Here is a 14,519-nt window from a genome sequence, read left to right as displayed (position 1 = left end):
AAATGGACAGCCATTTACTTTTTTTAAAAAAATAAAGAACTAAATCCTTAGGATTGCTGTCCCCTTCAAAAATAATTTTCCAAAACATACGGTAAAGGGTATTTTTTTTCAGTCCATGGTGCCTCGTTTGGTGAATTTTGAAAGGATGTGGTTATGGCTTTTGACATCAGAAAGGAAGCCAAGCGATGCTGACTGAATGTAGATAGAAAGATAAAAACTGGAGGTACTTAGGCTGCCTTTCAATAGTGCGTTGAGAATTAACCGTCTCCCCTTCGCAGGCTTTTTCCTAAACTTGCTTCCTCCAGCTGTGCAGAGGGGTTATGTCCAAGGTGGTAGACTTTTTCAGAGCTGGACCATGAATAACTGCATCCTTCTGGAAGAACAACTGATCAAAAAATCCCAACAAAAGAGAAGGACTTCCCCCTCCAACTTCAAAGTGCGCTTCTTTGTTTTAACCAAAGCCAACTTAGCATATTTTGAAGACCGCCATGGGGTATGTAACTACTAATTTTTCCCCCCAATTAATGCTTTAAATAGAATGTATCCTAGAGAGGATGAACTAATACTCTGAAAATGTAAAATGCACTTAAGTTTTTATAAATTATCTATTCTGTTTTTGCCAGAGTCCTTGGGAATGTATCACTTAGTTATTGTCAAATTCAGGTGCCCCAAACTTTGCCTGTAGATTGGCAAAACAAAAAAAATAGTGGGAGACATCGATAATGGGTTACCCAGAGCAAAGTGAAGAGCATGAGGCAGCTATTATCTATTCCAGAACATCACAGTTACCTAGGGATTCATCGTCAATATGATTTCCATCTCTCTTTCTAGTTCCAGTGAAAAGTTTCAGCCATCAGGTTGTTTCCATTTACCAAAAGGGCTGAAAACCATGATATTAGGTTATTATTATTTTTATTTACTGTAGGGGAGAGTACTGGAGTATCAGTATGCCTGGGGTCTAGTTCAAACTTTGTCATCTCAGTCATTAATTTTCTAGCAGGGCATTTGTTTTTAGAGTGCTTTCCAGCTTAAAGCTGCAATGGTTTTGTGAATTGTCCCTTATATGGTACTTTTTATTTTTTCAAAGGGTTTGTCATCTATAATTCTATATCTTTATTGACTCCATAATGTGGATAGACACAAGTTTTAGCTTCATTTTTATAAAAGGATATGTGTTATCATAGAATGTTAGAGTTGCAAATGGCCTTGCAGCATCATCTTGTCTAAGCCCTTTATTATACAAATGAGAAAACAAAGGCCTAGAGATGTTATATGACTTGTGAAAGGTCATGAAGATAATTAGTGGCCTCACTGGAATGGTTGGATGTCCTCCCTTCCAATCCTGTCCTCTTTTTGTTATAACATGATGGCTCCCCACGTGCTTGATGCATAACTGTCAAAAATAATGAGATGATTTTATTTAGGATCTAAACTGAAGGTTGTTAGTGTAAGGTCAAGTCCTTTGAAGTACTAGGCCCACTCCTCAATTCTCCCCAATACTGAGACAAAATCTCTAATGTAAAGTAGACAAGAGTTTTGAATGAAACCTAGCACAACAAAGCATCTGTGACTTACTGGTTGTTAGTCAACATATACATTTTACGTTAAAATTATGTGGTCTATTTTTCCAAGAGGTATACATATATGTATGTTTATATGTGTGTATGTGTATGTATGTGTGTGTGTGTGTACATATATATATATATATATATGTTCCTTAAAAAGAGAGAAAGAAATCTGCAATAATTGAAGACAAACATTGGGATTAAAGCATTGTGATGGGTACTGTAGAAGATCATAGCCAGGTTCTCAGTCTACATGATAAGATCTTAACCTTTTTTTGGTTTTTATTGTATTTTGATAACTTTGTTTCAATGTAATTAATTTTCTTTGAAACCCTATGTATTATATTTTATGCATTTAAAAATATTATCCTGAGAAGGAATCTGTAAGTTTCACAGACTGCCAAATGAATCCTTGCCCCCCCACAAAAAATTGAGAAACCAGGTACAAATAGTTTATTCAACTGAGCTAAGAAATAACATAATATAGCTATGTTTTTATTTATTATAAATGGTACCTTTTATTTAAATTCTTGTTTCAAATTACAACAGTAGTTCTTGGCTCTTAAACATGGTTTATATTTTATACTCATTACTTCTTGTTTGCTCCATATAACATTGCCTTATTGAGCAATGAAGTTAGACATTATTGCATTAATCAGGCATAAAAAGTGCCTTGAGGTTACAATTTCTAAATAATAGCCCATCCTAATGGTCTTGAATCAGGCTTTACTCCTTAGAAAACATTTTCTAAAGGCAAAACTTAATTATGTAGAAAATTCTTTAGTACACAAGGACAATTTGTCAGTCCTGGGAAAGAAATGTGCCAGCTAAATAAAGACTCCTTGTCGAATACCAAGAACATATTGTCATTACTCCAAAAGTTTATTGTTTTCTTGTGCTTATAATACACGAATGTAAATAAGGTAACTTATTTTTTCTTAAAAATATACAGTAAAATACAGAGTAATTTGTCTGAGATCACAGTGGGATGGTTAGGGTAAGTTAATTATGGTTTCCTCTTACCCTTCTCAGTTCTTAATGCTAAAGCTACTGTCTCCCACACAACCTACTCACTGTGGACCACGTAACATTAATAGCAACATTGTCATTAGGAGCATTCTCAAGATTTCATTACATATGATCACTCAAATTCTCCTTGAAGTCACAGAATCATAGATTTAGAGCTGGAAGGGACCTTAGAAGTAATCTTGTCCAGTCCCTTCATTTTATACCTGAGGAAACTGATGCCCAGAGAGTCACAAAGAGGGTAAGTAGAAGAGGTAGAATGTGAAACAATATTCTCTGCTGCTAAATTTAATACACTTACCACGATGTCATACTAGGAAATGATCTGAACTTGTAAATTTTTAAGTGAAAGAAAATGAAAGCCAAAAGTTAAATGGCTCCTCACAGTCGCAGCCTAGTGACACCAAGAGTCACTAGGAAAGTTGATCTCAATTCTTTCCATTAATATAGCTTAAATATAGCTTTGTGTGTGTGTGTTGTGTGTGTGTGTGTAATTTACAAAGTTAAATAGCCACTTTCATAGAACCATAAAATTATCAGCTGTAAGGGTCCTTAGAGCATTAAATATCCGAGATGGAGAGGATCTTCAAAAATAGAACATTGCATGTCAAAACTGGAAGGGTTCTTTGAATGTAGTATTCATGCTAAGAGAGACCTTAGAACATGGCATGTCAGAGCTAGGAGGAATATTCACTTATGCTGATCCTTCTTGTCCTTTTAGAAGAGCATTCTATATGGAAAACCAATACCTCATAACCCTCTACATAGTTTAAAAATTTTAATGAGTTTTATAATTTATTTTGTTATTGTTCAATCATTTTTCAGTCATTTTCAACTCTTTGTGACCCCTTCTTGAGGTTCTCTTGGCAAAGATATTGGAGTGTTTCGCCAATTCCTTCTCCAGCTCATTTTATAAGTGAGGAAAACTAAGGCAAATGGGGTTAAGTGACTTGCCCAGGGTCACACAGCTAGTGTCTGAGGCCAAATTTGAACTCAGTTCCCTGATTCTAGGCCTGGTGCTTTATCCACTGAGCAATCTGGCTGCCCCATTTTATTTATAGAGGTCTTTATATCAAATAGGGAATTTAAACAATGGGTATATCATGGGTTGCACTAGACTGAGACTCAGGAGACCTGGGTTATAGTCCCAAAACTACTATTAACTAGTCAAGTGATCTTAGGCAAATCACTTCCTCTTTGTCACCCTCATTTTCCTTCTCTGTAAAATAAAGGAGTTTATCTGGATGAGATCTACCATTCCTTGACAAATCTACTATTCTTTGGTTCTATCTAGAATCCTAGAACAAAATCACTTTAAAGGATGACTGCCTTTCCTCAGAGGTTATTTTGGTGAAGGGAGCAGGAAGATCCCATGATGCCTGAAGAAAAGGGGATCCAGAGAGGGAGAAAAGGGATACGGTGAGGGGGGGTTGGCCCACCAAAAACAAATTTCTGAAGTTCACAAGTACACAATCCTAAGTTTTCTTCAGAACTACTTCTTCTGGAAGACCAAAACTAGCCTTAAAAAAGTGTTGTTTTTTTTTCCCTTTAATGTTCTTTCCCTTTTGCACTGGAGTTGTCAGGTGATGAATTGTGTCCCCTTGCACAAACAGGAGTTTAAACACCAACACCAAATAGCATGAGCATTTAAGTTGAGCTTTGAAAGGACCACAATTTTGATTACAGTCAACTCAGGGATAGCAACATTACTCTGAGACTCATAGAATTTTAGAACTAGAGTCCAACCCACTTATTTAGCAGGTGAGGAAACTGAGGCCAACAAATCTAAAATTAATTACCCAAGGCAGTGTTAAGATATCTTGGACTAGGGAATGAAAAATTTCCCTTGAATAATATCAGGAGGTTTGGGTTCTAATTCCAACTCATTGGATGATCTCTGAAGTCCCCTCCAGCTCAGACACTCTCTAGTTTATTAATTTCTACTACTACAGCCTGCTTGGAAAAAGCACTGACTCTTTCCTGGGTTACAATCCCATCTCTGAGACTTTCTATTTGTATGACTTTAGGCAAGACACTTAAACTCCTGGGCCTCGGTTTCCTCATCTTTAAAATGAGGGAGTTGAGCTAGATGGCTTCTGAGGTCCTTTCTTAGATCTATGATCCTTAAGAATTTATACTATTTTATCTTTCCCCAGCTCCTACCACACAGTAGGCACTTCATAAATGTTCATTAATTGATTCTATCACCTCATAGATTTACCATCTAATCCAATATCCTCATTTTATGGATGATGAATGACAAAATGACCTGCCCAAAGTTACCTAGTCAATAAATGACAGAACCAGGACCCAAACCCTGGTCCTCCAACTCCAAATCCAGTGCTCTCCCCAACCATGTTTCACAGGAAAGTTTTTTTATTAAATTATTTATTTTATTAAACCCAAAGCCTAGAGAAGCATGAGCTAATACATAATGGAGATTTGCAGTTTTGTGCATAATCCTTTTTTTTCTGTTTTACTATTCATATGGAAACAGATTTCATTTGGAGTTTGCTAAGTTGATGATTAAAAAATTTTTTAATGGTAAAAAAATGTGAGCTAATTCCAATTATTGTGTATGCAGAGATTTCTCCACTGCCTCTCTCTGAGAGAGAACTTGTGTGTAATAGTAGTAGTAGTAATTATAATATTAATAATAACTAGAATTTGTATAATGCTTACTGTGTACCAGGTACTGTGCTGAGTGCTTTATAAATATTATTTCATTTGATCCTCACACCAATCCTGAGAGGTAGGTGCTATTGTTATCCCCACTTTACAGATGAGGAAATGGGTAAAGGTTAAGACCTTGTACCCAGGGTCACACAACTTGTAACTATTTGAGGTCAGATTTTAACTCAGGTTTTCCTGACTCTAAGCTTAGCCCTCTATCCACTGTGCCACTTGGCAGAAAAACTTTGTTAAACTTGCTCCTAATGTTAAAATGAATACTGGTAGCACATTCCACTCAGCATGTAGTTGTTAAATGCTACTGTGATAGGTTTTGAGAGAGGAACATGGCCTGTATAATACTCCTGACCTCATGAGCACCAGTGGAAGAGTTTCTGGAAGTAATGGTTCAAGTGTTTTCTGGGTTATGCTGTGTAATCAATCAGTGATTCAGAGAATATTAGCTCTGCTGGTATGAGCTCACAACTCCTCTGTGCTTTATTGGACCATCGGCACGGCTTGCTGTGGCTTTTTAGCGATGGGGGCATCTTCAGACTTACCTAAGATCTTGGTCAGTTAACAGACGCATTACTGGGCCAGTACTTGACCACTTTCCAGTTCAATAGGGCCTGCTGGATGTTTTGTCTCAATGTCATCTCCTTAGAGGACCCAATGGGGTTCCGCAACCTACTGTATGATCTTGGACAGGTCACATCCTCTCAACACTCAGGTTTCTCATCGGTAAAATGAGGTGGTTGGATAATGATCTCTTAGGTCCTATCCTATGATCTTATCATGTATCTGATTCATTAAAATGGGATGATAATACCTGCCCTAATTACCTACCTCCCTGGACCATTCAATTCAACAAATATTTATTAGATGCCCACTATTTATGAGGCATTATACTAAGTATATTAAGTTCTGGGGATATAAGGATAAAAATGACAGTGTCCCTACCCTTAAGTAGCTTACATTCCCTAGGAAGGACTTGGGGCAAGAATGCATAAACACAGGTAAGTATAAAGTAGGGAATGATGGGGACAAAGAAGAAATAAAGACAAAGTGCTTAAGGAAAAATGTAGGTGAGACAGAGAGAGACAATACTTTCAGGTGGGAGGATTGAGTAAGGCTTGACAAAGAAGTTGATTCCTACACTGAAAATTGAGTAAAGATGGGGATTCTTAAAGGTTGAGATAAGGAAACAGGAGTCCATTCCGAGAATGGGAAATGGTTCACATGAATTCACAGAGGTGGAAGATGGTAGTACAATTTGGCTGGAATATATATGACTACATGAAGGGGAATAATGGAAAATAAGGTCGTATAAGGTAGGTTGGGGCCAGATTGTAGGATACTTTGAATGGCCAGGCTAAGGTGTTTATATTTTGTCTCCTGGACAACAGAGAATAGCTTTAATTTTTGAGCAAAGAAATGACAAGGAAAGACCTACCCATGCCTTAGAAAGATAACCTCATAGGGTCTTCCAGGCTCATGAAGACAAAGAAATTAATGAAAGGCTTTTATTTTTTAATGGAAAGTACATGAAAAATGTTAGTTCATAGTCAATTAATCAAGCAAGCTAGTATTTATTAAACCTACTATGTGCCAGGAACTGTGCTAGGTGTTCTGGATACAAATACAAAGAATGAAACTCCCTACTATCAATGAGTTTATATTCTATTTAGAAGGAAAAAAGTACATGTGATAGAAAGTGAAGATGTAGCTAAAATTTCTATTTTCCTAAAAGTTTCGTGTTTTTTTATGGTGGGAGGAAACACAGAGAACACCTAATCCAACAGCCTCTTTTATAGATGAGGAAAGTAAGGTGCACAGAAGGCCAATGGTATGCACAGGGGTCATATAGTTAGGGAGCCAGTCACATGACCAGAGCTAGAACCCCAGTCTCTTGATGTTCAGTCCAGTGTTTTTCTCACATTGTTATCATCATCCTCATTATTATAATTGTCACTACCCACTGCACTAGCTCTTTCTTGTGGATGAAATCTTTAATTGGAAATCAAAGGTCTGAAGAATTAGGGCTTTCTCTAATATCCTCTGGAGAATTTTGAACTGGGATTTTGTGCAACGTATATGGTGAGCTCTTTTGTTCCAGTACCATCTTACTGAATAGCTGTGATTGTGAGTGAAAGGAGAAAAAGAGGACCTTCCCTTATGGAGTTTATGAAAAGCTCTCTCATTTCAACAAGTATCTATTCTCTATCAGGAGCTATTCTCTGCTTCTGGTTTGCATTTGAAGAAGAAAAAAGTAGTTGATCTGAAAGGTAGTGATCTAACTGCTAAGATTACCTTTCATCTACTCTGTTTTTATCCTATATTTTCTGATTTGCACATGCTGTTTTTCCATCAGATTATAAGCTTCTTGAGGGTATCTACTCTCCTCCTCCTCCATTCCCCAGAGTTTAGCGCAATGCCTGGCAGTTAATAAGTGCTTGTTGATTAATCTATAGGTATGAAATGAGGCATCCATTTTCAATCAGAAACAATACTCTGATTTGTTTCACTTGGCTGTGCTTACTTGTTTTAAGAGAAAGTTCTATTGCTGGGGGAGTTTTGGAGAAGTGACAGGAATATATAAAAAGAGCATCAATAAGTTCCTTATGAGCAGGTGTTTCATTTTTCGACCTTATATCCCTGCCATCCAGCACAGTGCTTGGCACTTAGTATACACTTAATAAATGTGTGTTGATTGATTGACTGGAAAAAAACATTTAAAAAGAAAAAAAATGGGAGATTAATAGACATTGGCCTGAATATAAATGAAAATTCAGGGATCTGACATTTTGTTTCTGCTTGTTTTTAAGAATAGTATACTCTTAATAGCTCCAATTCTCTTTGTAGTAACTGATCTCATTTAAGTAACCATTAATCTGCATTTTTCTTCCTTATAAGAGATTTTCTTTTTCTTTTTTGTTCCATTCAAAAACCTGGCATTAAATGACATGTAACAGCATAAGAATGATCTCAAATAAGGCCTACCAGGTGTTCACTCGAAACACGCTCTTTCCCCTTTCATTCTTCCTCTGTTGGAGAGATAATAAGTTATTTTTGATTATTGCTTTTTTTTTCAGCTAAGCATAGGACCACAGACATAGAATTAGAAGGGACTTCAGATGCCAAGTCCAACTCTTTCCTTTTAGAAATGAAGAAACTGAGGGTCAAGGATAAGTGATTTGCTGAAGGCCACATAGGTAATAATTTTTGTTAATATTTGGTCAATCTTTCTCAGGTACATAATTCCTTCTTAAAGGAAATAGTTAACATTTCTATAATCCTTTATAGTTTACAAGTCTTTTTTTTTTCACAACAGCTTTGTGAAGTATATAATACAATTATTATCATTCCCATTCTTCAGAGTAGGAAGCTGACACTCAGAACATCAAAGTGACTTGGCCAAGGTTAGAGTTTAATGGAAGAGCTGGGATTTGAATCCATGGCTCATTCTAAGTTGAACACTTTCTACTTCACCTTGATGTCTCTCAGCTGATCTATAAAACAAAGAATGGAAAAATTCAGGTTTGCTCAGTTTTGTCAAATCCTTGAATTTAAATTAGATTACCTGGTTGTGTTACAAGGGAGATTTACTCTCATTCAATCCGTGTGAGTGATATATTTCAGACCTTGACCAATTTTCTGGAAAGGTATTTAGCCTTTTTTTTTTTTTTTTAGCTTAGTTTGAATTAGCCCTTTTACTTCCAGGAAGGGCCAATTTCTAACTGCCCCATCATGCAGTTCCACTGTATAAGTCTTATGGAAACAAACAAAGAAAAGTCCATGAGGGAAATGTCTGGTTCATGGTTCCCATTTTTTCCATGTCTCTAAAATAGGGTGGCCAAGCTTTCCAAGTTGTGACACTGTTTGGTTGTTCAGGTATTTTGTACTTATCCTCCCTTCAAAAAGTGTTACATGGAATTATTTTTTTAAAAAAAAGACTAAGAAAGGAATCATAAGTAATTCTGTTTTGAAATGCATTGAGAATTTTACACCACACCTTAAGATAAGTGGAGACATCTTAAGGAGTTGTAAAATCATGGTTGGTAATCATAGCTCTTCAGAGGGGATGAAAGTGAGAAAGAAAAGAAGGACCAGTCAGGCAATGAACAGATACTATCAAGCAAGGCATTGTGCTAGGCCAGGGGTGGGGAACTTGCAGCCTTGAGGCCATATGTGGCCTTCTAGGTTCTTGGGTTCAGCCTTTTGACTGAGTCCAAGTTTTACAGAACAAATCCTTTTATTAAGGGGATTTGTTCTGTGAAATTTGGATTCAGTCAAAGGGCTGTACTTAAGAACCTAGAGGGCCACATGTGGCCTCGGGGCCACAGGTTCCCCATCCCTGTGTTAGGTTATCTGGAAGAATGCAAATGAGACTTGAAAGGAAAGAATCATGCTTGAAATGATAAATTTTTAAAGGCTTACAAAGCATTTCCCTCCAAATAGCTATATGAAGTACGTGGTATGCGTATTATTCTTCCCATTTTACAGATGAGGAAACTGAGGTTCAGAATGGTAAAATAGGGGCAGCTGGGTGGCACAGTGGATAGAGCACTGGTCTTGAAGTGAGGAGGACCTGAGTTCAAATCCGGCCTCAGACCAAACACTTGACACTTACTAGCTGTGTGACCCTGGGCAAGTCACTTAACCCCAACTGCCTAAAAAATCAAAACAAAACAAAAAAACCAGAATGGTAAAATGAATTAACTGTGCTCACATAAGTAGGAAGTGAAGGAGACAGAATTCAAATCCAAGTTTCCTAACTCCAAACCCAAGGCTCTTTACTTTATACTGAAAATATGTATCCATATTAAAAGTTAAATAATAATAGATGGAAAGCATATGATAAATGCCAAATCTGTGATACAGATAGTCAATGCTATGAGACCAGAGGGAGAGCCCACTATGGGCCTCAATGGTCAAAGAAGTCAAGGGTGGAACATTAGCTGGGTCTTTGAAGGACAGGATTCAGTAAGCATTGAAAGGATTTCACTACTAAACTCAACTTACAAAAACTCAGGAGAAAAGAGGAAGGCAAGCAGGGAAGTTTGGGCCTCTTGTTAGGACCACATTCTCCATCCCACACTTTTGAGACTTGTACTTTTGCCAGCTTCCCATTCCATTTTGATGGGAAAGCATTTATAGAAGCTTCTAGGAGCACAGGATTAATGATGAATCAATCAACAAGCATTTATTTATTTATTTATTTATTTATGGCGAGGTAATCAGGGTTAAGTGACTTGCCTAGGGTCACACAGCTAGTGAGTATCATGTGTCTGAGGTCAGATTTGAACTCAGGTTCTCCTGACTGCAGGTCCAGTGCCGTATCTATTGCACCACCTACCTGCCCCTCAACAAGTATTTATTCAGCACCTACTATGCACCAGACACTGTGCTAAGAATTGGGCATATAAGTACAAAGAATAAAATGATCCCTACCCACAAGGAACTTGCATCCTAGTGAGGAGACAAGAAGTACCTAAATAAATGCTTACAGAATAAATATAAAGATAATAAATGGAACTAAATAAAAAGTAATTAAATGAAAGATTTAATTTTTTTAATTTTTAATTTTAATTTAAATTAAATTAGAGTAGGTCATTAGAGAGGGAGGGAATTAGTGGTTGGCAGGATCAGGAGAGACTTCACACAGGAGGTAGCACTTCAGCCGCACCTTCAAAGAAGAGGAAGATTCTCTGAGGTCCAGGTAAGGACAAAGAGCATTCAGCATGGCAGAACATCATCACAAGAGCATGGAGGTGGGAAACAAGGGAGTTGCATGTATGAGGAACAGAGAGGAGGCCATCTGCAAAGGACCTTGGAAGATATCTAGGTCAACCCCTGTATTTTACCAAAACTGAGGTCTAGAAATAGGAAGTAACATGTTCAAGATCACATAATTAGTAAGCAGCAGATCAAAGATCTGAATCCTAGATTCGTTAGTTCCAACTCTAGTGTTTTTTGCCCCCCCATTATACCACACATAGAGCTTGGATAGTCAACAGTAAAGATTGTAAATGAGTTAGTGTTAAATTAATAAAATAAGGCTTGGGATCAAATTCAGACCAAAAACGAACTTTAGAGACCACCTATAGTATAACCACTTTGTTTACGGTTAGGAGACTGAGGAAAGGTTTCATAAGGAAAGTTGCATCTGACTGGTTTTAAAGGAAGACTTTGACATCAATGGAAACAAGTGAGAAGTTAATTCCAGGCACGGGGAACATTGTGAGTAAAGACATGAAGCCTAAAGAAGGCAGGACAATAATTAGGGATGGAGAATATTCCAGTTTGACTGGAATGCAGAGTTGTTGTCATCCTTGTTGTTCAGTCATTTCAGTCGTGTCCAACTCTTCATGACCCCACTTAGGTTTTTTTGGCAAAAATACTGGAGTGGTTTGCCATTTATTCTCCAGTTCATTTTATAGATGAGGAACTGAGGCAAACAGGGCAGGATCAGGAATTCAAACTTTATTCAGTAGGCAATGGGAAGCCATGCGAAGGTATTTGAGCAGAGAAGTAACATGATCATAGCAGTCTTTTGCCTGGTCATTGGTGAAGAAGAGAGACCAGATTAGGGAAAGACTAGAGGCAAAAGAAAATGGAGTCAAGGACATTTATAGATAATTCCAGCTACCCATACTTCCATTGGGATATTGTAGGAAAAGAGATTTATTTGGCCCAAATTTTCACTTTGGATGTTTGCATTATTCATATAATAAATATAAATATTTAACTAATTGCTTCCTGATCTACTTCACTTGACTATGCCAGCTATAGGAAGAGTCTTAATGGCCCCAAGCAATTTCATTCTGAAAGCCAATAAACACACATTAACAATAGATTCTGGTGAAAATTCTTCCCTTCTGATCAGCAAGTAACACTTTTGCTCAGGGAATAGACCCACATCACTTCAATTTCTGCACTCAAAATAGATCTGAGGTGAGAGAATGACGTACATAAAAACACAAGACGCAGGAGCTTTTGAAAACTAGAAAACACAAAGGCCTATTTTCTTATGTTACGAGATGAATATAAAATAAAATACACTTATGTCTAGCCCATCAAAATGAACCCACAGAAATCAAACAACTTTTTAAGCCCTTCCAAAGACCTCATAGACCAACTGCTAAAATTCCCTCCCTCTACCTTCTGGAACCTGCTCATAATCAATTACACTATTCATCCATTAGTTATTGGAATTGGACCTGTTGCACAGTTATTTTCACTCAAGCCCAATGTTCATGTTTGACTTCATGACACTCTAGGGCCACTGAAAAGGTGAGAGCAGAAACTCTTAAGTAGTTTCCCATGCATATAAAATTCCCCCTTAGATCAAATTTCTCTCCAGTTCCTTGAAATCCAGTAAAAGTAGGCTATACTCCATAGGCTAATAATATGGCCCAAGGGCTTTGAGTTACCATATAACTTCCATGAAGCCAGAATAATTTATATAGAGGCTCCCTGATGTGTTTAATTGCTTACCATTCTAATTTTCTCTCTGTCACCCTCTTTCTAAGTGAACTTTAACTAGGTCCTTATTCCATTTCAATAAGAAAGCATTTAAAGTGACATTCATGAGACATATCAAGTCTGAGCACTAATTAGGCAGTGAAGATGGTTGGCAGCATTAAGTTAAACTATGTGTTCACTCTAAAGAACAATTGACCACAAAATATCCCATTTTGATCTTCAAGTTATTACATTTTTAGGGAAGATTATGTTTCTAATGGGAAGCTCTAAGTATTGAAGAATACTATTACAGTGCTGGCATTCAGAAGGGCTCTTTGTCAAATTTAATCCTCAAAGAGACATTTGAGTTCCCCTTAATAAGGCAATATTCTCACCATGTTACTCCCCTGCTCAAAAACCATTAAGGGTTCCCTACTGCCCAAGGATAAAATACAAATTCTTTAGCCTGGCATTTAGGGCCCCCATAATCTGGTTTTAACTTACATTTCTAGTCTTATTCATAGCTACTTTTCTTCCTGAAGTCTACATGCCAGACAAACTAGACTATGAGCTGGTCACTAGAATTGACGTGCCATTTTTCTCCTAGACCTCATGCCATCCAATCCACCTTACCTCAGATGTTCTCTCTACATCTCTTCCTCTTAATATCCTGAACATCCTTCAAGACTCAACTAGTGTCAACTCATGAAGCTTTCCCCGATTCCCTATTTATTTGTGGTCTTTTTATCCTCATATTTTCCTAAATCACTTCAATTTTTTTTTTACCACTAATGCTCTAACTTTGTATTATATTAATCTATGCATATGCATTTACACTCTACAAACCTGCATATGCACATGCATGCACACACACACACACACACACACAGATGCTTTTGTGGTATGATTTAGAGAATGAGTTGCAAAAACAAAAATGCTGCTCCAAAATACCTCCCCCAAGGGTAGTGTCAAGATGCCTAAAATTTCCCCATTAATTGAAAAGGCAAATATTACCTGGTAGAGAGAACATATAAGTCATTTTTAGCTGGCACTATCAAATTAGCAGGTAGCCACCTAGCAGGATCCTGAGGGAATTCAACACACAGCAAACAGAGGGAGGGTCCAAAAAATGACTAAGTTAAAAGTGCTGGCTAGAGAGAAGAAAAGGAGGGAACTGGGCCCTGGAGGGATGGGGAGATTTTTGCCAACAGGAAAAATGGGCCAGCCAGTTAGATGAAGAATCAACAAAAATATGTTCAGGCTTTTCTCACAAAGCTTCCTCAAACTGGCCCTATGCTGGATAACCCAATCCCCAGACAGCTTTATATTGAGGTTTTAAATATAGCATTTTATATTGCATGCTCTCACAATCGCTCAACCACGGCTCAGAAGTGCTGTTTTGTTTCCGTAACAGTTCAGAGAGTGAACTATTATTGCCTCCATTTTACAGGAAGAAGTTTGATATGAGGACAAGCTGGAAGTTGAGAAGCTTGGGTTCAGTCCTGTTTATTCTACTAACAATATAATACATTTACATAGATCTGTCTTAGGAAGTACTTTTCATGTAGAGTAGGGAGAATTTAGTTTTGTGTTGGTCAAAATACAGCAGCAATGCCTGATTGTTATATTTTGGCCAGTAAAAAAAGTCTTTCTACACATACAACCATTACCTCTTTCCGTTTTTTACAACTACATTATAACGTGTGTGTGTGTGTGTGGGTGGGGGGTGTTTTGTTTGTTTGTTTTTGTTTTGTCTGGACCTCCGATTTTATTTATATATGGAAACTCCCAGTG

At 37.3% G+C, this 14,519-nt stretch overlaps 1 protein-coding gene across 1 annotated transcript in view; it reads left to right on the top strand.

Annotated features, from left to right (window-relative positions):
* Nucleotides 1–230: 230 nt before the first annotated feature.
* ITK (IL2 inducible T cell kinase) overlaps nt 231–14,519 on the top strand; it is an 85,294-nt gene continuing 71,005 nt past the window's right edge. Inside the window, exon 1 of the mRNA XM_027841931.1 lies at nt 231–493. Within this exon, the coding sequence (XP_027697732.1) occupies nt 356–493 (138 nt within the window). The 5' untranslated portion in view covers nt 231–355. The remainder of the gene's footprint in view (nt 494–14,519) is intronic.

Source organism: Vombatus ursinus, unplaced genomic scaffold (assembly GCF_900497805.2).
Source record: "Vombatus ursinus unplaced genomic scaffold, bare-nosed wombat genome assembly UNPS02014863.1, whole genome shotgun sequence".
Classification (NCBI taxonomy): Eukaryota; Metazoa; Chordata; class Mammalia; order Diprotodontia; family Vombatidae; genus Vombatus; species Vombatus ursinus.
The sequence above is the reverse complement of the archived record's forward strand: the minus strand, read 5'-3'. Positions and strand labels throughout refer to the sequence as shown.